Genomic DNA, 25,485 nt, shown 5'->3' on the forward strand with positions numbered 1-25,485 from the left:
ATGTCCTTATTATTGCCCATAGTGGTCAGTTCAATTGCAAAGATCGACAAAAAGGTAGACAACAGACTCGCCAAGGCAAATAGCGCCTTTGGAAGACTACACCAAAGAGTCTGGAAAAACAACCACCTGAAGAAACACACAAAGATCAGCGTGTACAGAGCCATTGTCATACCCACGCTCCTGTTCGGCTCCAAATCATGGGTCCTCTACTGCCATCACTTACAGCTCCTAGAACGCTTCCATCAGCGCTGTCTCCGCTCCATCCTCAACATTCATTGGAATGACTTCATCACCAACATCGAAGTACTCAAGCTGGCAGAGTTTGCAAGCATCGAATCCACGCTGCTGAAGACCCAACTGCACTGGGTGGGTCACGTCTCCAGAATGGAGGACCATCGCCTTCCCAAGATCGTGTTCTATGGCGAGCTCTCCACTGGTCACCGAGACAGAGGTGCACCAAAGAAGAGGTACAAGGACTGCTTAAAGAAATCTCTTGGTGTCTGCCACATTGACCACCGCCAGTGGGCTGATATTGCCTCCAACCATGCATCTTGGCGCCTCACAGTTCGGCGGGCTGCAACCTCCTTTGAAGAAGACCGCAGAGCCCACCTCACTGACAAAAGACAAAGGAGGAAAAACCCAACACCCAACCCCAACCCACCATTTTCCCTTGCAACCGCTGCAACCGTGCCTGCCTGTCCCACATCGGACTTGTCAGTCACCAACGAGCCTGCAGCAGACGTGGACATACCCCTCCATAAATCTTCATCCGCGAAGCCAAGCCAAAGAAGAAGTGGTCAGTGACTAAACCGGCTCCCCCACCAGGCTTTCCTGGTGAAGAGGGTGACTGGTCACCCTGCAGGATGAAAAACAAGACCTGTCAAAGGGCGGACGAACTCACTCATAGAATCATCGGCCATCTAGCAAACACATGCTGTGAAGTGTGGAAAGGGCATCCCTTGCATTGAAGCTTGGTCTGGCCATTCACTGCAACAGAACTTTCACCAGCTGTCTTGGACCTCAGCATGCCACTGGATCCAGGAGGGGATGTTGAGAGGATGGGTCTGGACCTGTGCAATCCCATATTCACCTAAAATCCATTCACGCACACGCTGTTCCTTTCTGAAGAGTGGGGTATCCTCATAGTGACTGTCAAGGATCAGCCTGTACAGGACGCACATATCAAACCCCACAAAATGACTGAAAGATCTATCATCATTCTATGGGATGGATAGACAGAAGAAGAATTGCCCATATGCAAGTTCAAAATACTAAACTTGGACTCATTCTTCTTTCCCTCAAATTGAAAATAAAATTCATAATATGATCACTGCTGTCCATTGACAACTTCACCATGAGGTCATAACTTAATCCAATTTTATTTTACAACATGAATGGTGCACCAACAACAACCTCTCACTCAATGTCACCAAAACCAAGGAGCTGACTGTTGACTTCAGGAAGGGAAAACAAGAGGTGAACGATCCAGTGATCATTGGGAGAACAGAGGTGTAGATTGTGAGCAAATTTAAGATCTTGGGAGTCACCATTTCCTGGAGCTAACACACTAATGGCAACATGAAGAAAGCAAATCAGCGCCTCTACTTCCTCAGGAGTTTGCAGAGGCTTGTTAAGACATCGGAAACTCTGGCAAATTTCGACAGATGTGTGGTGCAAAATGTGATGACCAGCTGCATCACTGCCTGATATGGGGACACCAATAGCCTTGAACATAAAGCCCAGCAGAAGGTAATGGACACAGTCTAAAACATCACAGGTAAAACCCTCCCCACCATTGAGAATATCTACAGGGAAAGCTGCAGTTGGGGAGCAGCAGCAATCATCAAGGATCCAGCACACTCTCTGTTCTCACTGCTACAATCAAGAAAGAGGTGGCGGTGCCACAAGACCCGCACCACCAGGTTCAGAAACAGCAGCTACCCCTTGACCATCAGACCCCTCAACAACAAACTCAATCAGGGAATTACTTATACACCTTTTTTGATTTATTTTCTCTCTGTATTGTATAGTTTCTTTATATTTCTTTATTATTTACTTGTGTATGTTGAGCACAGACTTTTTTTGCACTACCAATAACTGGTAATTCTGCCTGCCCACAGGAAAAAGAATCTCAAGGTTGTATGTGAAGTCATGTATGCACTCTGACAATAAATCTGAAGTCTGAAAATCTGAAATCTGAATACCAGGTCCAATATGACCACCACTTTGGCTAGCTTGGGGAGGGGGGGGGGGGGTGCTGTTTTAAAGAAATTAACTAGGAAATGCTTTTTAATCATAAAAATTACCTTTACCCTTCTGAATTTTCCGGTTATGTCATGGAATTTCTATAATTTTAATTAATTAGTAGCAATTCAATGTGTTTAAAATTATGTTATTGCACATTATGTTCTTCAATAATGTTTATATATTTTTCCAGCTGTCTCAAAGACAGTTGGAAACAGCAAAATGTCCTGTGGCAGCAGTATTAGAGCAGGATATACCTTCTGCTGCATGAAACTAAGTTATTGCTTGTGGCCTGGTGCTTTCACAGACTAACCAGGGTAGTGACACTGGCAGGAACTCTAGAGTTGGGCCAGCTGTACACCTGTGATGCAGGTGCAGAAGGATTGAGCACAATCTGGGATCGTGACTGGCACAGTCTCTATAAGGTTTCATTAGATTTTTCTCTGCTTAAAATCAGTCTGCAGGCCCTTTTCCAGGATATTTCCACAGATTAAGACCTTCAAAGAATAAGAAGTCCATGTAGCTTTTTAATAAAAGAACTGACTATTCTCTGAGAGAAAGCCATTTCTTCACATGGAAATTGATAAACATCTTTTTTTTGGAAAAATTTACACAAAGGAAAATAGTTGAGTCCCTACTATCGGGCATACAATATAATTTAGGGCCCCTGCAGAGAATGTAACTTAACAGGAGAGAAAAGTACCAGAAGAGTGAACAGAACAAAGCAGCAAATAATCTCTCTTTTCCCCTCCTATATGCAAAGCCTTCCTGAATTCAGTGACCTACTAATTGGTTTACATCAGATTTAATTTACTGGAGATCAAAAGGATGTAAAGAATGAACATGTAGAATCTGGGTCATATCCAGGTTAGATTTCTTTGTAACAGAAGTTAACACCCATTTCATTACTATGCAATATTTGTGCTCATCCAGCTCTCTTAATATTACAGCTAGTAAAGATCTGAGATAATTTGGTCTGTGGAATTGAAATTTCTGCAACATTAAATTTAATTGACAAAACTCCTGAGATATTCTAATGCGCTGCCTTATTTAGTGTATCAGCATTGATGTAAGATTAAATCAACTGACAATATATGGAATTGCCAAATTTAAGTCAGAGTTCAGAGGAATTTTTTCTCTCAGTCTTGGAATTAGAGGAAACAGAATCTTTGAATGTTTTTCAGACAGAGGCACATATTTAAATTTCGACCTACAGCCCGGTAACAGGCCATTTCTGCCCTCAAGCCCCCATGCTGCCCAATTACACCCAATTGACCTACAACCCACAGTATGTTTTGAACGGTGGTAGGAAACTGGAGCACCTGAAGGAATCCCACACAGACACAGGAGAATGTATAAACTCCTTACAGACAGCCCAGGATTCAAACCCTGGTCCCAATCACTGGCGTTGCACTAACTGCTATGCCGCCTTTTGAAAAGTAAGGTGGTGAAAGGTTAATCCAGGTTGATGACAACATGGAGTTAATTATTTAGCTTCACTATTGGCTAGACACACAGTTTAGAACTCTACAGAGCACATTTTGCTCTCTCTGTCTCATGGTGATATCCCGGACACCGCTCTATGCCAGGTCACTACTGTGGACGTCGCTTGGAAGGGTCATGGGTAGAGTGTGCTCTGCACTGAAGCTGAGCCATAGTATCACTATAGTTCAAATTGCTATAGATCAATATTCACAGTAGAGCTGTGCCTCCAGACAGTCAGGGGTCTGAAAGTGTGTGTATACTCCTGCGAGTACTGTTTGTACCAGAGCTGTCTCCCAATGATCAGGGGTCTGGAAAGGTGTATATTACCCCTATTTATAATGTGCAAATGTCGGCACCGCCTGTGTGAATTGTGTACTTTTTAACATTTTCCCACACTCTTTTATCAATTGTGTGCATGGATATTTTATTCCCATTATGATTTTCCCACATTCTTCTATGTTAATAAAAGCTAGGTGTGATTGTAAACCCTTGTGTCCAGACTCATCTCTCGATTAACTCACCGAATCTGATACTTTTTCTCAACACAATAATTAGGATCCTGTGATGTGTGTCTCTGAGGACGATCTCAGAACATCATTCAAGAGGGTGAATCCTTGCAAGGCATCAGGACCTGATGGTGAACCTGGCAGGGTACTGAAAATCTGCATCAACAAAATAGCCAGAGTGTTCACGGGCATTTTTAACCTTTCACTGCTGCAGACAGAGGTTCCCACCTGCTTCAAAAGGGCATCAATCATCCTGTTGCCAAAGAAGAGTAGTGCGAGCAGCCTCAATGACCATCACCCAGTAACCACTAACTTCTATTATGATGAAATGCTTTTAAGAGGCTGGTCATGGCCAGAATTAACATGTACCTAAGCAAAGATCTGGACCCACTGCCATTCGCCTATCGTCACACTTGCTCTGCAGAAGATGCAATATCGCTGGCTCTCCATTCAGCTCTGGATCACCTCAAAAACAGCAATTCATACATACAGCTGCTCTTCATCGATTACAGCTCGGCCTTCAATACCATCAAGAAGCTACAAACTCTGGGCCTCTGCACCCCCGTCTGTAACTGGACCCTTGACTTTCTCATCAGAAGACCACAGTCAGTACAAATTGGAAGCATCTCCTCCTCACTGATTATTAACACAGGTGCATCCCAGGATGCATGCTTAGCCCACAGCTCTACTTATTGTACATGACTGTGTGGCCAGGCACAATTCCCATGCCATATACAAATATGTCGATGACACCACATGTCAGCTGAATCACAAACGGCAATGGGGAAGCATACAGGAGGGAGATACATCAGCTCATTAAGTGGTGTCACGCCAACAAAATTGTGCTCAACTTTAGCAAAACCAAGGAGGTGATTGTAGTCTTCAGGAAGAAGTCAGGGGACCCTCATCGAGGGCTTAGTAGAGGAAGGGTCAAGAATTTCAAATTTCTGGGTGTCAACTTCTCCGATGATTTGTCCTGGAGCCTCCATGTTGATACAATCATGAAGAAGGTTTGCCAGCAGCTGTGTTTGAGGAGATTTGGTATATCACCAAAGACTCTCATAAACTTCTACAGGTGTACTGTGGAGAGCATTCTGGCTGGTTGCATCACTGCCTATTATGGAGGTGCCAACTCTCAGGACAAGAATAAACTCCAGAGGGTTGTTAACTCGGCCTGCAACATAACATCACAGGCATCAGACTTCATTCCATTGAGGACATCTACATGAGGCAGTGTCTTAAAAAAAGCAGCCTCTATCCTCAAAGACCTCCACCCACCCAGGCCATGCCCTCTTCACTCTGCTACCATCGGGGAAAAGGTACAGGAGCCTAAAGACGAGCACTCAGTGGCACAAGGACACTTCTCTGCTGCCATCAGATTCCTGAATGATCAATGAACCAAAGACATAGCCTTATTTTTCACGCAGTTACTTTTTTATAGTTATTGTTGTGAGATGGTTTACAATATGAACGTTTGCTCAATGATGTTGCCACAAAACAACAAATTGCATGACAATAAATTATGATTCTGTTACAATCAGGTCACGTATGATCTTATTTGAGGGGCCAGGTGATGGACTTTTGCTCCTGAATCATTCGTTCATGAAAGATGTCAGATGTGGTCCATTACCTCACAAGATAAAATTGAGAGAAAGAATGAACTGAAATATCTTATTTTTCTGAAAAAGAATAAAATGTAATGAGCTGTAAACTCGACTATTGTGTATGTTTGATAAGTGGAGGAGAGGAGGAAGGAGAAAAGTGGAAGGAGAGGAAACTTACAGCATTATCCATGTATGCCTCCGTCCATATAACATCATGGTCGTGATCAATGACCATCGGGCGGCTGAGAACATGAAGATATTCCATGACATTCTCCTGAACATCAGCCAGAGTTGAAATGTGAGTATAATATCCTGCAATTAATTCATATATGATTATCAGATCATTTTTATAAAGCAGTGAAAATTAAAATGATCAAAAAAAAAAGTTGGTAATATGGTTACTGAAGTCAATGCATCATACTTTTTTTAAAATCATCTGTTAAATGTAGTCAAAGAACACATCAACTGAAAGTTTGGTGAATACATTCAATGACAGATTTCAGCGTGGATGCAGAATCAAGGTTAACCTCAATCGGAATTGTTGTCATAAAAAAAAACAAAGAAAACAATGGATGGAGGTGGTGAAGGTTCAATCTGGGAAAGGTGCTGAATTAAATATTCTGCAGGTTGTTAAGCCAATAACTTTTCTTTTTCTTTTCTTTCTTTCTTTGGCTTGGCTTCGCGGACGAAGATTTATGGAGGGGTAATGCCCACGTCTGCTGCAGACTCGTTGGTGACTGACAAGTCCGATGTGGGACAGGCAGGCATGGTTGCAGCGGTTGCAAGGGAAAATTGGCGGGTTGGGGTTGGATGTTGGGTTTTTCCTCCTTTGTCTTTTGTCAGTGAGGTGGGCTCTGCGGTCATCTTCAAAGGAGGTTGCTGCCCGCTGAACTGTGAGGCGCCAAGATGCACGGTTGGAGGCGATATCAGCCCACTGGCGGTGGTCAATGTGGCAGGCACCAAGAGATTTCTTTAAACAGTCCTTGTACCTCTTCTTTGGTGCACCTCTGTCTCGGTGGCCAGTGGAGACCTCGCCATATAACACGATCTTGGGAAGGCGATGGTCCTCCATTCTGGAGACGTGACCCACCCAGCGCAGTTGGGTCTTCAGCAGCGTGGATTCGATGCTTGCGGACTCTTAACTAAGCAACCTAAATTTAACACTTATGCCAGAGGAGTGCATAAGAAATTAGGAGGTGTTGTTTTTCATCAGCGGTTATCCGAACACAAAAGTTAGCAGCAGGAAAAGAATGAAAATTGCTTTCAAAAGCATTGGTAATAAATACTTGATTTAAACAAATGAATTAGAAAAATGCAGGAAAAGGTAAAAAGTATTAGGGAAAGGCTCTTTAAGAGAGCTGGATCAATGTGAATGATTCAATGATCAATCTCATTAGTCCCGTAAAGTTTCTTGAATCTTGATCATTCAGAAGCTCCTTTCCAATATTTCAAAAGTCCTTCAGACCTTGTAAAACAATAAGATTACAAAAGGTGTTATAAAATGTACATTATTTTTTTTCTATTCCTAAGGAATCAATGTCATTTTATTGTACTTTTAGCATAACTAAACATTTTGGGGCATTTTATTGACAATTTATAGTTGTGATAGTACAGATTCTATCACCAGTGTGTATATGTACATATGTACAGATGGTCGTGTGGGATGACTGTGATTGGCTGAGAGTGTAGCCACACCTATTGGCAGGTCTTAAAGGATTGCTCCCAGCCAGACCAGGTCATTCTGGACTGGTCGACCTACTTGTGATATGCTCCAGTCTTTTACTTTTGTTCAACAAGTCTTTGGTTCTTCCAACGTGCTCTACAATAGTGATATAGATAAATGCATGGTCCAGATGCACATGAAATTCTAAATTGCTGCAATCAAACAGCAACTACCACACACCATCTACAAAAGGAAAAATGGTCTGCCAAGACAGAAAAGGAGATGAAGGATAGACAAATAAATACTTACAATTGTAGTTAGTTTGACAGAAAAAAATAGTAATGTTACAGTAATGCAAGCATTTTTCTTGGTGATCCTGGTGTAGTTTATGATGAAGCAACTATGAATATGTATTTATATATCCTTTTATATTTATTATATCTTTTTCTGTCCTATGGTAATTTTATTTATACTTTGGTTCTTGATGTATCTTATAATGTGGATGTAGTAAATAAGAAAAGCAGAGTATCTGAACATTGTACTTATGTACTGTATATGACAATAAACTCTCAGATCATAGCTCTGAAATACTGTACATGTGTTATATATTCCCAATATCTATCTCAATCTGATTTTATGAAGGATGTTCAAAGCCAAATTTCTTACCTTTATTGTTGCATGCTATCCACTTAACATGTTCAGCAAATGTTACCTCCCGGCCAATCAGATATGTAAACAGACGCACCTTTCAAGGAAAGTTACAGATGGTGAATGCAAATTGTAAAGGTACATCAAGAAAACAAACAGGAAGTTTGCATATTGTGTTGACCCTTTCTGCAGATCTATATGTCGAAAAGGAAACATTTTAAAAAATTTTTTATTTCATTTTTTGTTCTTTCTTCAGTTCAACTTGTTCCACTAATCCTCTCACTTTACAAATTCTTCACCCTTAGGATAAGATTTAGATTTATATTGAAACTTATTCCTAACTATATGAAGAGCCTACAATTGTTTCAAAGAATAAAATACATATATTTCAATACACAGCACAAAAACACACCATGTTGTTATCCTTTCTTTTAAAGTCGAAGTAGGCTTAATTTATCAGGGCTCTCTCAGGCTTGATTCTTTTTTGCTTTAACTGGAATTCCCCCAACGGTTTCTTTTTTCACCAATGCTGGTAATAAAATTCAAAAATGCAACATTTGTACATTCATTAATTTTGGGTTAAGAATGTTTCAAGGTTCCTCTCAAGACCAATGACAAAATCATCTTAAAATAAAAGGCTTCCCAACTCATTGTAGCTCATTGCATACTTCATCCTAATGTTATAAAAAAGTAAATGAAGAAAACAATGAAGAAATGACATCCGGGCCATTTTGAATTTTACACATCTTTCAATCTTTTTTATTGTTTTATTAAACAAGAACACATTGTATAGAGAACACAAGGTTACCAAATATGAAGAATATAAGTACATTTTCAAAAATAAAACAATAATGATATACCCTTTTCCCATATAATATTGTCAGAATGACAAAAATGAAAAGAAAAGAGAAACCAAAGAACTCTAATTGCCTACCAAAAAAAAACTGGGATGTTTTGAGATAAAATTAAAGATAATACAGTTCTGCTGAATCTATAAAACATTCCTAACTGAAGGAAAAACCACATACATAAATAAATATATTCAATGGTCAAGACAAACAGATTTAATGAGCATGAAATAGTCCATAAAAGGAATCCAAATTTTATGAAAATTAATGTTAGTATACAACGCAGAACACCTCTTCTTTTCTACTGAGTACTAGTGGGTGGAACAGGATATTTTCATCTAAGTAAGATAACTCTTTTTGCTATAAGAGTTGTAAATAGTATGACTTGATGATCAGATGAAGAAAATAGCTTGTTAATATCATCTAACTCCCCAAACAAACCCGTTAAATGATTAGGTTCAAGATTAACACATAATATTATTGACAAAACATGAAAATTCCCTCCAATAAGGTTCAAGAACTCGACAAGACCAGAACATATGTGTCAAAGTTGCTTCCCTGTCATGACATCTGTCACATCAGGGATTTAAATCAGGAAAAACACAGGATAATTTGCCTTAGGCATGTAAGTCTGATGTACAACCTTGAACTGAATAAGAGAATGTTGAGCACATAGTGAAGAAGTGTTAACTAATTCAAGAAACAAATCCCAATTTTTGCCGGAGTTAGAATATTGTAGATTATGCTCCCATGATCTTTTAATTTTATCAAGGGAATCCTGACACAATTTTGAAAGCATATCATATATCAAGGTTATTAAACCTTGGGAGGTTGTAATTTGAAAATTACGTCCAGCATGTTAGATTCACAAGTCATGGGAAAATGTGGTAATTGAACCTGTAAAAAAATTCTGATCTGTAAGTAACTAAAAAAATGTGAATATGGTAAATTAAACTTCACTGATTACTGTTCAAAAGACATGAGACAACTGTCAACAAACAAGTGTCGAAAACACTGAATTTCATTATCATACCAAGAAGGAGGAAATACATAATTAATGATATAAAACTTGATAAGGAAAAACCTTTTAAATCAAAAATTCCTGAATTGAAACCAGATACACAAGGAATGTTTTACTACAGGGCTGTAGATCATTCTGGTAACTTTAGCTAAAGAAAAAGGAAGTGCTACTCCTAAAATGGATAAAACAGAAAGCTTTCAGCTGACCTCAATTCCAAAGAGACCCAAACTGGGCAGTCCAATCTATTAAAATATTGAATCCAAAACAAGATAAAACGTATATTGATTGCCCAGAAATAGTACCTAAAATTTGGCAATGCCAAGCCTCCACTCCTCATAGATCTTTGAAAATTAAGCTTATTCGGCTGAGGTCGTTTGTTTTGCCAAATATAGAAAGATATAATAGAGTCAAGGGAATCAAAAATGACTTGGGGATGAAGACTGGAATTGCATAAAAAGGGTATAAAAGTTTGAGAAAAATAATCATTTTAATAGTGTTAATACAACCAATTAATGAGTTAGAAAAAGGTGACAATATCTGTTTAAAATGTTTTTTTTAAATTAAGAAAATTTTCCTTAAATAAATGTTTGCGGTTTTTGGTGACTTGAATTCCGAGGTAAGTAAACCGTTTCTTAACAACCTTAAAAGGGATATTGGCATAGAGAGGCAGCATAGCATTTAGGAGAAAAAGTTCACTTTTGTGTAAGTTTAGTTTATACCCTGAAAAATGACTGAATTGTGACAGTGATGACCACATAAAGGAATAGATAACCCTGTACTTCCAGATTTGGGACAAATAACAGAAGGTCATCAACATATAAGGAGACCTTGTGAACTATCTTTTTCTTCTTCTTCTTTGGCTTGGCTTCGCGGACGAAGATTTATGGAGGGGTATGTCCAGGTCTGCTGCAGGCTCGTTGGTAACTGACAAGTCCGATGCGGGACAGGCAGGCACAGTTGCAGCGGTTGCAAGGGAAAATTGGTTGGTTGGTGTTGGGTGTTGGGTTTTTCCTCCTTTGTCTTTTGTCAGTGAGGTGGGCTCTACAGTCTTCTTCAAAGGAGGTTGCTGCCCGCCGAACTGTGAGGCGCCAAGATGCACGTTTGGAGGCGATATCAGCCCACTGGCGGTGGTCAATGTGGCAGGCACCAAGAGATTTCTTTAAGCAGTCCTTGTACCTCTTCTTTGGTGCACCTCTGTCTCAGTGGCCAGTGGAGAGCTCGCCATAGAACATGATCTTGGGAAGGCGATGGTCCTCCATTCTGGAGATGTGACCCACCCAGTGCAGTTGTGTCTTCAGCAGCGTGGATTCGAAGCTTGCGGATTCTGCCAGCTCGAGTACTTCGATGTTGGTGATGAAGTCATTCCAATGGATGTTGAGGATGGAGCGGAGACAGTGCTGATGGAAGCATTCTAGGAGCCATAGGTGATGCCTGTAGAGGACCCATGATTCAGAGCCAAACAGGAGCGTGGGTATGACAACGGCTCTGTACACGCTGATCTTTGTGTGTTTCTTCAGTTGGTTGTTTTTCCAGACTCTTTTGTGTAGTCTTCCAAAGGCCCTATTTGCCTTGCCGAGTCTGTTGTCTATTTCTTTGTCGATCCTTGCATCAGATGAAATGGTGCAGCCGAGGTAGGTAAACTGGCTGACCGTTTTGAGTTCAGTGTGTCCGATGGAGATGTGGGGGGGGGGGGGGGCTGGTGGTCATGGTGGGGAGCTGGCTGATGGAGGACCTCAGTTTTCTTCAGGCTGACTTCCAGGCCAAACATTTTGGCAGTTTCCGCAAAACAGGACGTCATGCGCTGGAGAGCTGGCTCTGAATGAGCAACTATACCCCCTCTAGAAATCCTGGAGATGTCCTCCGAATCACAAAAAGCAATAGCTAACAGTTCTAAAGCTAAATCAAACAAGAGTGGACTGAGGGCATCCCTGCCTAGTTCCACAAGACAAGTTAAATAAAGTAGATTCGTAACAACGGATGCAGAAGGTAACTGGTAGAATAATTTAATCCATGAGATGAAACCAGGATTTACACATCAATATTCAATCCAAAAAAGTTGCAATCTATGTGGAAAAGAACTCTTAAATTTATAGTTATTTACATGTAATGTCCAAACAGTGCCAACAAATCCATATACCTACCACTCTTGTGGTTTATAACATATTTTACTATCTTTAACATTGTGTTTGGTGGGTGGCAAGGAAATGTTCCCTGAAGCCTAATGTAAATTCTTTTTCCCAGTGAAACCTGATTCAGAAGAAAACAGCTTTCAGATTTTTTTCTTGAATTTCAAAGTAGCAATTATGTGTAGGCATTGGAAAAGCAGCATGTACTAAGATGCTGTAATAACCACAGAAAGCAATTCCTGAATAACAATTAGCTACTATTTAAAGGTTACGCTTACTAGCTCTAAAAGCCCCTGGAGCAAAACTTGTGAATTTTGAACGATATTCAAGTTTGAGGGTCATCCATAAGCACTTAAAAGAATACATTTAGTTGTGTGCAAAACAAGGAAAGGAAAAAAGGTCTCAGTGGGTTGTCTAAAGGATGGGGATGAGTCAACATACTCAGGATGGAGATTGAAAACTTGGCTGAATGGTGCACCACCAACAACCTTGCACTAAATGTCACCAAAACTAAGGGGCAGATTGTTGACTTCAGGAAAGGAAAGCCAGAAGTAGACAATCCAGTGATCATTGATGGATCAGAGGTGGAGAGGGTGTGCAAATTTAGGTTCTTGGGAGTCACTATCTTGGACGATCTTTCCTAGACCCAACACACCAAAGGCATCGCGAAGAAAGCACGTCAGCAACTCTACTTCCACAGGAGTTTGCGGAAATTTGGGATGACACCAGAAACCCTACCAAATTTCTGCAGAGGTGCAGTGGAAAATGTGCTGATAGGCTGCATCACGGTCTTGTGTGGGAACACCAATAGCCCTGAGCGAAAAGCCCTCCAAAAGGCCATAGACACAGCCGTGGACATCACAGGCAAAACCCTCCCCACTATTGAATACATTTACAGGGAACGCTGTCGTCGGAGGGCAGCAGCAATCACACACCACCCAGCACAAGCTCTGTTCTCACTACTGCCTTCAGTAAAGAGGTATAGGGGCCACAAGACACGCACCAACAGGTTCAGGAACAGCTGCTACCCCACCACCATCAGAATGACAAACTCAAAGACCCATTTAAGGACTTTTACTTGTGCACTTTATCGATGATCTTTTATTCTCTCTGTATTGCAGTTTGTTTACATTTGTTATCTGTTTACAGTTCTTTTATTTGTTTACATGTTTACGCTGTGAACAGTTTATTTTTTGCACTACCAATTAGTGGTAATTCTGCCGCGCCAGCACGAGAAAGGAAACTAAGGGTTGCACGTCATGCCATTTACGTACTCTGACAATAAATCTGAAATCATCGCTTCAACACTAAAATCACGCTCAGCCCCTTACGTTCTACTAAAATACAAATAATTTAAGCTCTCCAGTCACACGTATTCAAACCATTTCAGTGGAATTCCACTGCATTAACTGGTGGAAAATCAGCTTTTATGAGTTCTCTAATACTTGTCCAATAAATACACAGCAAGAAACAAGTTAAAATATTCTTCAGAAGGCTCCATTGCAACTTTAGTGTCCTCAACGAGTCACTCATCATCTTTCAATTTTCTATGTTACACACATATTGAGACATTCAGATCATTGAAAGGTAAGAGAATTCTCTTCCTACACAGTGGTTCTTCAATAATTTCCAATTCTTTCCTCTCATTAAAGGGACTTAGGATTTACATATAGATCACTGATAGGAAATGAGAAGCAAGGGAAATTTGAGCCCTTTATTTTTATTAAATTAAAAACACAATTCTGCAGTAACTCAGCCGTCGAACAGTGTATTTTATATAGAAAGATAAAGTTACATAACCAAAGTTTCAGACTAGAGCCCTTCATCAAGCGAGGATCAAAATGTAGGTAGACGTCTGAACAAAAAGATGGGGGAGGGGCAGGGGAGGAGCACAGTCCCACAGACAAGAGGTAATAGGTGGATAAGGAAGGGAGGGCAAACCAGCAAACAGAGGGAGGGGGGATGGCTTTGTGAATGGGGAGAGAAGGGGGTGGAGAGCTGTGACAGTATGAGGCCATCGGCAGACATGTCTGCGTAGGAGTGGGACACAGAATTGAAATGGTTTGCCACTGGGAGATCCCTGTCATTGATGCAGATAGAGTGAAGGTGCTCAGTGAAGCGATCTTCTAGTCTACACCCAGTCTCTCCGATGTAGATAAGGATACAACGGGAGCACTGGACTCCTGCAAATTCACAAATGAAGTCTTGTTTCACTTGGAAGGACTATTTGGGGCCCCCAATGGGAGGACCTGTGGGCAGAAGTGTGGCACTTTCTGCGGCCCCAGGGGAAGGTGCCAATGGGGACAATTAATGGGAAAAGATGAGTGGATGAAGGAGTCATGGAGGGAGCAATCCCTATGGAAAGTGGAGAGGGGAAGATGTCTCTGGTGGAGGGATCATGTAGGTGACAAATTATGGAGGATAATGAGTAGGGTTCGGAGGCTGGTGTGGTGGTAGGTGAAGCGTGTTTTTGATGTGTCTTGGGCAGAGGGGGCCAGGGAAGATGAATTTCTATGCGAATTTTTGCATCTGTAGACAACAGTAAAGGATAAAATGCAAATTCTTATGCGTAAAATTAAAATGTCTTATTCTTCATACTGCATGTTTAGTACCTGCTTACACAGAATAACATGATCAAGTAAAAAAAAAACTTACTTTTCAAACAATACGCTTCACATTGTACTTCTTACATAGACCACCTGTTATTTAATGTGACATCCACATACTGTTCTTAGACTGGAAATTACTGCCTTACATATCATTGGAATGTTAAAAGGAAAACTTGGAGAAAAACATTGGCGCATGTATAGAAAACTGAGAGTTGAGAGTGAAATAACATTCATATTTCTTTACATTGATTATGCACGCACCTTACACTCAGGCCAGTTGTATTGTTCAAACACTGATTCATACTCTTCAACTGCACCATCTGTGATTAGCATGATGGCTTGATTACACAGGCTGCCTTGTCCTGTCTCATTGAACTAACAGAAGGAGTATAAATAGCAGTTACACCATATGAAATCAAATGAAGAAAATCAAAAACCAACAATTAACATTTCTTTTACAGAAGCTTAACAATTGTATTGTACAAATACATTTGTCCTTTTTAGTTGTGTATTACTAATGGAGGAGCCATGTTGGCATTTACAACTTGTGGCACAGTTCTTAATTTTACAAAAAATGCTACACTATTGTTGGACATATCTAACTAGAGAACAGTTACATTTGAGGAATTTAAGATCGTTCAATCTTAAATATCTGCCGTGCTACAAAATTTTGAGTTCTCAGTACTTTTTTATCATAAAGAGGAAACAGCTAGGACCAACAATCAGCCCATAATAAAGTGGGTATAATTGAATTTAATTTCCTTTGTGGGAGAATAGGCATTAGGTGGCACATACTGTTTCCTGGGAAAGGACAAAAACTCACAGAGGGGTTCATCACAGACTGTGTTGGTGTGTCAGTCCGGGGGAAATTTTATTCATTTTTTAAAAAAACTTATTTTTATTTGAATCTATTCAGAGGTTTGCCATGTCTCTGTTACAAACATTTTTAAAAAACTATTAAAATACCTATATTTGTCATTGGGCTATAAATGATTGTCAAGGCATTCCAGTCTTTGAACCAGAAATATCAGAAGAACACAAACCAGTCCTCATCGAGGGATCAGCACTGGAAAGGGTTAAGAACAGCATCTCTGAGGACCTGTCCTGGGGCCTCCATGTTGATGCAATCAAGAAGAAGGCTCGCCAGCAGCTATACTTCTTGAGCAGTTTGAGGAGATTTGGTATGTTACCAAAGACTCTTGCAAATTTCTACAGATGTACTGTGGAGAGCATTCTGACTGGTTGCATCACTGCCTGGTATGGAGGTGCCAATGCACAGGACAGGAAGAGTCTACAGAGAGTTGTCAATTTGGCCACCTTCATCATGGGCATCAGTCTTCATTCCATCGAGGACATCAACAAGAGGCAGTGTCTCAAGAAAGCAGCCTCTATCCTCAAGGACCCTTATCACCAAAGCCATGCCCTCTTCACAATGATATATCATGAAGGAGGTACAGGAACCTGAAGGCGAACACCCAGTGGCACAAGAACACCTTTTTCTCCTCTGCCATCAGATTTCTGAATGGAAGATAAACCATAGACACCACTTTCTCTCATTTTTTGCATTGTAATTATTTTTAAATGTAAATTTATAGCAATATTTGCACTGTAATTCTGGCACAAAACAACAAATTTTGTGATATGTTCATGCCAATAAATTCTGATTCTGATCAAGGCAACTGACTTTGCTGTGTGGAGTCTATTCTGCTTTGGGTGCAAAGAAACCAGAGTAAAGTCTGGCTCATGTGCAGGACAAACAGAAGACTTAAAGGCCTTGATTATCTGCTCTTTTATTACATGTGCTTGTATCATCAATGCAAAGACGCTTTGTTCAGAACTTCCCCAAGCAAAATAATGGAAATGAAGATTATAGGTTTTGAGGCAGAAAACATAGCAAAATGGACTGCTTAGGAGGAATAAAAGTGGAAAGATCTTTGAAATTCCCCCTTCCTGTCGGCATGAGAAATTGTGTTGACTCAGACTGTTCCCCATATTAGTAAATACCAAAACTAAAATATTTTCCAGTTCTCATAATATAGCAGATCAAAGGAACACTTCCATTCCCACAAGTAATCCCAGTCAACTATTTACAGAATATTAAAATATACAAACCTCATTCAAAATTATGAAGGCTTCAATGAGCCCCTTGTTTACAATTCCTGTTCCCTTGGCATTAAGATTTTCCACAAGTAGCTTGAAGTGCTTACCAGGAAAAATAAAAACAATGAAAACGTAAATATTCAGTACTGTCATTGGTAGCATTAATAGCACCATTTTTGAGAGTAACAGCGGGCACCCTATTGTAAATCCTCCATGGTATTGTTCGTGGTCTATTTCACTTATTAGTAAAGACAAGAGTGAAAAAGGCACTTTAATGATAGATAAAATATTTGGAATCTCCAGCATCTAGTGGGTATTTTGTGATTCTGGGAACTGAATAGAATCAATTGAGAAAGCTTGAAAGATCCCAAGAATATGTTACTTTGTGGCTGGCAATGTTAACAAATTTTAAAAAGTCATGCCTGATCAGAAATTAGACCTCTTAAATGTGTGCAGACTTGCAATTATGGAAGTCGTCTTCTCCAACCTAAGAGCTTCAGCAATTTGCTATTTGAGTATTATTAAAAGGAATCTAACCCCCATTTTATCAATCAGAAACTCATTTAAGGACTCTCACTTGTGCCCTTCATTGTCTTTTTAAATTCTCTCTGTATTGCAAAGTCAGTTTGTTTACATTCATTATCTGTTTAGTTCTTTATTTGTTTACATGTATATGCTGTGTACAGTTTTTTTACACTATTAATAAGTGGTAATTCTGCCTCACCCACAGAAAAAGAATCTCAGGGTTGTATGCAATATCATGTATGTACTTTGTGATAGTACAGATTCTATCACCAATGTGTATATGTACATATGTACAGATGGTAGTGGAGGATGACTGTGATTGGCTGAGAGTGTAGCCACACCTACTGGCAGGTCTTAAAGGATTGCTCCAAGCCAGACCAGGTCATTCTGGACTGGTCGACCTACTTGTGATATGCTCCAGTCTTTTAGTTAATAAAAGCCTTGGTTTGGATCAACAAGTCTTTGGTTCTTTCAACGTGCATTATATACTCTTAACAATAAATTTTAAATCTGAAATAAATGGGTGCCTTGTGGTCGGCCTGGACATGCACTAAAGGATCGGTTTCCGTGCGGAAAAAAAACCAATGAGAATATTGGAGAATGTGAAATAGTACATTTTGGAAAAGAAATAGAAAAGCAACCAAATAGCTAAATGGTTATAGATTGCAGAGCTCTAAGATGTATAGATGTATAGATCTATCGATTGCAGAGCTCTAAGATGTATAGATCTACAGATTGCAGAGCTCTAAGACGTAGAGGATCATAGTCCTACTACATAATTGAAGTTTTTAAGTTTATTTGTGAGAGGGTTTCTTCTGCCTTTAGGCCTGTTGGTGCATGTTTTCGCACTCTTAAGCCTTTTACCCTGATGAAGAGGGAAACCAGTGTGCCCAGGGTATGATGGGTCTTTCAATATGTTGGCTGTCTTTCCTAGGTAGTGGGAAATGTCAATGGAGCCCATGGAGGGGAAGGAAGTTTTCATTATGTTCTGAGCTGATTCAGCTCACATCCCAAACTGTGATGCATCCAGCTTTCAATGGTGCACCTGTAGAAGGTGCTAAGGGTCAAGAGGGACATGCCAAATTTCCTTGGTTTTCGAAAAAAATAGAGACGCTGGTGCCATTTCTTGATTGTTGTATCAACATGTTTGTCCTGGGTCATGTCATTGGAGCTTAAAAGCTAACTACGTTTTTGACTTCAGTGCTATTACTGTGGATGAGGGCTGGACAACAATTTTTTTTCAAAAGGTTTGTTACCAGAAAAAAATTGGAAATTATGATCGACAACTTCAAGCTGAACACAAAAATAATTTCAGATTTTCTGTATCATAGTACTTTGGAGAAACATTAAATAAACTTTTATTGAATTTAACATGTTTAATCACACTGACACATTGCCTAAGTTCAACTGACCTAAAAATGTTTTGCCATTGATTTTTATTTGTACTCATCATCTAATGCCTCTCGTGTCAATGTCCAACAAAAATTGGCCAGCATTGATGGATTCCAGTTGCCCTGATACCCCTTTTCCATGGTCACAATGTCCTGGTGAAACCTTTCACCATGTTCGTCACTGACTGCACCAAGATCAGCAGGGAAGATGTCCAAGTGCGAATGTAGAAAACGAATTTTCAATGACACGCTGCACTTCGTGGTTTTGTCTGCTTGAAGTAGACTTAAAATATGACAGGAAGTCACAAAAGTGCAGCATCACATCTTTGTTGGGCTTTAACACTGATTAGCTGACAATGGGGTATTTTGGTTACTGCATGTGAACCTGTGATTGGTGGAGTAATGCTGAACAATTGACAGGAGTCTGGAGTCTCCCGCTCCTCAATGACAGCAGAAATAAACTTTCCCTTTCCTGTCCTGTCTCCTCTATCAGCCATCTGATCAGACAAACACTTTCAGTAGTGGCTTAATAGAGAAAGCAACTTTAATGGAGATCTGACATACATTTATGCAGGAATGTGATGATAGGTATATTGAATTGAAATAGTTGTTGCACTAACATCTGTACAAAGATCAGATCTGGCTGCACTATTTTTAAAAGGCACAACTTAATAGCACTGTACAGGATTAGTCCTCCTGCTGAGGTGCAATCCAATTTCTAGGCATCAACGCCTCTCTTAATACTGGCTAGAATGCTTTTATGCATTTTTAAACAGTTTGTCAAATTCCCTTGCTAATTTCAACAATTTGTGTGCAAACACCCAGGTCTTCTCTCCAACTCCTTTGAAATTGAGCCATTCAGTTCAAATCACTATGTTTTACTGCATCCAAGAATATCATATCATTTCACCATATCTTCTTTGTTACACAGCTGCCAATTCAACCCATTTTTTCTTTCAAGTCTGTTATTACTCTATCCATTCCCTGCTGCTTTTCCAAGCTCAGAGATTTGTTCAAACTTTAAAATAATTCCCCCCAGTACAATGGCCCAAATACTAAATTATTGAGGAACAAATCTATCTCTGGTATTTCTCTCCAGTTATAAAAATGTTGGTTTTGAAAAATAATAACAAAAATTACAACACTGGAAAAGGCAATTTTGTCCATCATAACAAGATAAATAAGCTGATTACACACAGACATAGAAGTTACAGCTGGAGTACAAACAGTGTCAGACCAAGGCAAAGATTTTTGGCAAAATATGAACAAATTTGCTAAAACGTATCATCTAGTCTATTTGAGATGCTTCAAGGTTAGTAAGGAAGATGCAGCTGGACATTGTTGGATGTTTACCATAATCTTTCCTTAATTCCTTCATTCAGAAGAGACACTAATGGATTAGAAAATGACAAATATAATACTCTTATTCAAAAGGAGTATGGCACAAGGATATGTCATCCAGAGAACAATCAGTTTTACCTCGGGAAACATTTAGAAAAAAATAATCAGGGTAAATATTAAAAGCTACTTGGAAAAATTAGTGTGATTAAATAGAATTAGTGTGGACTCATTAAAAATATATCATATTTGATTAAGATGATTGAATTTTTAACAAGATAACATAGAAAGTTGATTTTCGGTAAGTATTTGATAACTTCCCACACAAATGGATTGAATGAAAGGAATACTAACAGCATGCATTGAGGGAAAAAAAATGGTGGCTCTGCTTCAACGGCAGTGCTGTTGCAAACCTGGGAAGAGTGGGAAGCGGAGACACCACAATCCCCCATGTGGTCCTACCACCCAGTCCTACTGCCCACAGCTCTGTATGGCTTTAAATGGCCTATGGTGTTTTATCTAAACTTCTGCTACTGTGGGGGTCTGAGCCCAAGATAGCAGTGCCTATGCTTGGCAGCAACCTTGAGGGATTGCAGACTCCAGGGGAAGCAGCAGATTGGCACAGGGAACCAGTAATGGGGAGAACACCGCCCACCCCTGGTGAGAATATTATTTAAAGAGTGAAAAACTACAGCGTGCTGTTGTGCAGAGGGACTTGGGAGTGCTTGTGCATGAATCGCAAAACGTTAGGTTGCAGGTGCAGCAGGTTATTAAGAAGGCAAATGGAATGTTGGCCTTCATCGCTAGAGGAATTGAATTCAGAAGTAGGGAGGTAATGTTGCAACTGTATAAGGTATTGGTGAGACCGCGCCTGGAGTACTGTGTCCAGTTCTGGTCTCCATATTTGAGGAAGGATATACTGGCTTTGGGGACGGTCCAGAGGAGGTTTACTAGGTTTATCCTTGGGATGAAGGGGTTGACTTATGATGAAAGATTAAATCGTCTAGGATTGTATTCGCTCGAGTTCAGAAGAATGAGAGGAGATCTTACAGAAACATATAGGATTATGAAGGGTATGGATAGGATAGATGTAGGAAGGTTTTTTTGAACTGGCCGGAGAGGACACAGTCTCAAGATTTGGGGGAGTAGATTTAGGACAGAAATGAGGAAAAATAGTTTTTCCCAGAGAGTCGTGAATGTTTGGAATTCTCTAACCAGGGAAGTGGTTAAGACTGCTTCATTAAACATATTTAAAATTCGGTTAGATAAATTTTTACATGATAGAAGAATTAAGGGATATGGGGAGAAGGCAGGTAGGTGGAGTTAGGTCATAAATTAGATCAGCCATGATCGTATTGAATGGCGGAGCAGGCTCGATGGGCCATTTTTGGCCTACTCTTGTTCCTACTTCCTATGTTCCTATGAGAAGGAGAACCAGAAGAGATGACTCCAAGAATGGAACCACAGTGGCAGAGCAATGAGATATTCTGCAGCTGAAGGACACACACAGATGGTGAGCTGTTGGCATCTTGCGGGTGAGAAACCCACAAAGGCTGCTGGCGACTTGAGGTGAAAGGCTGCTGGAGACTGATTCATGAGAACCAGGTATCAGAACCGGGATTTGAGAGGATGCTGACAGCAAGGAGGGTTCCCGAAGGCCCTTGGGCGCTGAAGGTTTGGATCTGTGCTCGGGTTGCTAACGGTTTGAACTGAGCTAGAATCTTGTGTGGCTGCAGGCATTGTGATTGCACTGGAGGCGAATCCACGGACACTTGGTGACTCCAGGGGAACTCTTTTGCTTCTCTTTTTCAGATTGTAATGGGTGCTCAGCAATGCTAATGGCAAACCATTGTCTGCCATATGGCAGACTAAATGCATTTTCATATAATATTACATTTCTGTTTTATGACATGCCAAAAATAGTATCTGATCGGAAAATGCAGAGAATAGCACAAAAAGTTGGTTTTCAGATTGGATGAAGGTTCCCAATGATATTCCTTAAGGGTCATTGCTAAAATCACTGTTATTAAAATGCATCAATGACTATTTTTTTCCAATTTGCAGATGATAGCAAAAGTTGGAAGTTTACTAAACGGTGAGGTAAATCATAAACTGCAAGGATACGTGGATAGGGTGGCTCAAAGAGTAAGACGAGGCAGGTGAAATTTAATACAGAGAAAGGTGAAGATCTGGCAAAGAGAATGAGAGACTAAGCAGCACAGTTACAAATGATGCGCGAGAAGAGGGAAAGCTGGGTATATATGCCCAGGAGGCCTAAAAAAAAAACACAGGGTCTGTTGCAAGCGTATTTAGTAAGGCATACAGGATTCTGCCATTCATATATAAAGGCATAGAGATGAAAAGCGTGGAAGATGTGTTGAACACAGGTCAGAGCACAACCGAGTTTGGATCCAAAATTAGTCGTCAGAGAGAGAGAGAGAGAGAGAGAGAGAGGAGAGAGAGAGAGAGAGAGAGAGAGAGAGAGAGAGAGAGAGAGAGAGAGAGAGAGAGAGAGAGAGAGAGAGAGAGAGAGAGAGAGAGAGAGAGAGAGAGAGAGAGAGAGAGAGAGAGAGAGAGAGAGAGAGAGGATCATGTGCTCTGGCTCCAGAGCAATCGTGAGCCAGAGGTACTCAGGTGTCAGTGGGATGTTACACTTCTGTCTGGAACCATTGGGCAGAACTCAGTGCCTGATTCAGCAGTCTGCTTAACCACATGGCTAGTCAACTGATAATAACTAGATTCTGGGAAGATGCTGACATTTGTTCGTTTTGCAGCCTTTCAGTGAATTTGTTGAGACAGCATTTGTGCATTTTTCCAGTGCCTTGAAATTAATTGGATTTTATGTGTAGCTGTCTCATAAGTAAGTAGTCAACATCTTTGGACAGCCTGTAACTCACTTCAGAATCCATTAGTACAGAAATAAACCCAATATTTTGATTAGATTCAGGTTTGTATCTTTTTTTCTGGACATAATTATCCCATTTTAAAAAAAGAATTCAGCTTCTTTGTCTGCCCTACACCTGAATTTGATTCCAACCTAAATTTGACTCAAAAGCATCCAATAGTTCATGAATAATGTTTAAACAATTACTGCATAAATGGATCCAACAAATATTTCCAACAATTCACTCAATTCTTAATAAAAGAGTGGCTCAGTTAGTATAGTGGTTAGTGCAATGCTGCTGCAGCACCAGTGATCCAGGATCAAATCCGGTGCTGTAAGAAGCTTATATTTTCTCCACTTGACTTACATAGATGTTCCAGCTTCTACCCACCCTCCAAAACATATGGGGTTGCATGTTAATTGGGTGTAATTGGATGCCACAGGTCTCAATGGTCAAAATCAGCTTCTACTGAGTTGAAAATAAAATTTCAAACAAATTAAAACTGGGTAAAATTCTTGTTGCTCACCTCTCGGTTGTCCCTGTTAGCCTGCACCAGTGTTCCTTTGAAGCAAGGCTCAACATAATGAACATAATCATTGTACTGGAAGAAGAGAACAATTTGCACTTTTAGATAAATGCTCACACTGATTGTTCTTTACTGAGCGCTTCTAAGGATGGGGATAGAATGGAAGTTTCGTGAAAGCAAGTTGAAGATTTGAGGATGAAGTAACACATGAGAGCCTGAATAAGCATGTTTGAAAGGAGATAAATGTCATAAATGCTTTTTAAGATTTTTATTCAATTACTCTGTTATTCAAAATTGGCAATATAATATTAATTTGATAGTCCACAAAGCCGGAATTATTTGATTCAATTCCTGCTGCTCCATCCATTTCTCTCCAGAATATCAACAGATCTGATGAGCTTTCTACTTTTGTTTGAGTAATTCAGCATCATGTGAATAGATGAGTGAAATTTTAAAATATTGTGCCTAAATGGGAATTAATGTACATTAATTAGCAGAGTTTGCTACAATTTAGGAATGCATACCAGCATTTTAGATGCCCTTAAACTTTCAAACAGTAGAGTGAGGGTGGTCAGCCAAAAATGCACTGAAATTATTAAGCCTAAATGTAATGAAAGAATTGGAAAAAAGTCAAATCATATTACAGGAGTGATATTTAAGTTCTTGGGAGTAATTTTAGCGGAGGATATTTTCTAGATCCAACACACAAATGGATTCAGTACCTCTACTTCCTCAAGAGCTTGTGGAGGTTTGGTATCACAATGGAAACCCTGGCAAATTCTTACAGATGTGTGGTGGAAAGTGTACTGATCTCCATCAATATACCAATATCCCTGAGCACAAAGCCCTGCAATGGGTACTGGATATAGCCCAGGACATCACAGGTAAAACCCTTGAGAATATCTGCAGGGAACACTGCAATAATCATCAAGGACCCACACCACCCAGCAAACGCACTGTTCTCACTGCTACCATCAGGAAAGGTGCCACAAGACTTGCTCCACCAAGTTTAGGAACAGCTGCTACCCCTCCACCATCAGACTCATCAGCCACAAACTCAATCATTTAAATGCTCTTACTTTTGCCCTTCATTGTTTTTATCTCTCTCTGTACTGCACAGTTTGTTTACATTTCTTTACTTGTTTACATGTGTATGTTGAGTCGGCCTAACCAGTAAGTGGTAATTCTGTCTCGCCTCCAGGTAAAAGAATCTCAAGGTTGTATGTGATGTCATGTATGCACTCTGGCAATGAATCTGAAATCTGATATAACTTCCATCTGTTCCAGACCATGAGGCCAAGGCAACTTCAGTCAGTTTTACTTACAGCAATAATATTGACAAAATCATTTTCACCCAGTGATTCCAGGATTGTATTGATGGTATGTTTGGCAATTGTCATTCGGAGGCCTTTCATACTGCCACTGATATCCAACAGTATGATGATGTCCTTTGGAGAAGTTGCAGCTTGAATATACCTGTATATCATACAAGAGAATTAGAAGACAGAAAATCTAACTTTATTTAAGGACACTGAAGCCTAATAAAATATTCTGTCTTTTTGAGTTGGCAGGGCCTGTGCAGGATCTTGGGAAAAATATCCAAAGACATATTCTAAAGCTGTCACAGGAAGAAAGAGCTGAATGTTCAATCTGATTGCCCTCTCCTACCACCAAATGAAATCCTAGACATGCTCTTAGTGCTACGGAATCCTAGTGGATTCATGATGCATCCCAAACTACATCCTCTCAACAGAGACAATACATTTATTCTATATCCTTATATAATTATAACCCACAACACTCAGTCTATCCCCTCTTGTGATGTGATATGATACTGTCATTAGATTGTCTCTATGCTGGTATACCACCCAATGAAACACGATTAGCATCGACTGGAATATAAAATAGACTATAATACAATAAACACATACAATAAAAACACACACAATAAACCATGTACAATAAA

The 25,485-nt window shown here is 40.0% G+C and overlaps 1 protein-coding gene across 1 annotated transcript in view; it reads right to left on the bottom strand.

Annotated features, from left to right (window-relative positions):
* The window catches only part of LOC138745230 (voltage-dependent calcium channel subunit alpha-2/delta-4-like), a 270,894-nt gene that overhangs the window by 193,033 nt on the left and 52,376 nt on the right, over positions 1-25,485 (bottom strand). Inside the window, exons 10-15 of the mRNA XM_069902292.1 lie at positions 24,845-24,995; positions 23,520-23,594; positions 16,867-16,956; positions 15,016-15,129; positions 8,169-8,247; positions 6,018-6,151 (exon numbers count right to left, since the gene is read on the bottom strand). Of these exons, the coding sequence (XP_069758393.1) occupies positions 6,018-6,151; positions 8,169-8,247; positions 15,016-15,129; positions 16,867-16,956; positions 23,520-23,594; positions 24,845-24,995 (643 nt within the window). The remainder of the gene's footprint in view (positions 1-6,017; positions 6,152-8,168; positions 8,248-15,015; positions 15,130-16,866; positions 16,957-23,519; positions 23,595-24,844; positions 24,996-25,485) is intronic.

Source organism: Narcine bancroftii, chromosome 11 (assembly GCF_036971445.1).
Source record: "Narcine bancroftii isolate sNarBan1 chromosome 11, sNarBan1.hap1, whole genome shotgun sequence".
Lineage (NCBI taxonomy): Eukaryota > Metazoa > Chordata > Chondrichthyes > Torpediniformes > Narcinidae > Narcine > Narcine bancroftii.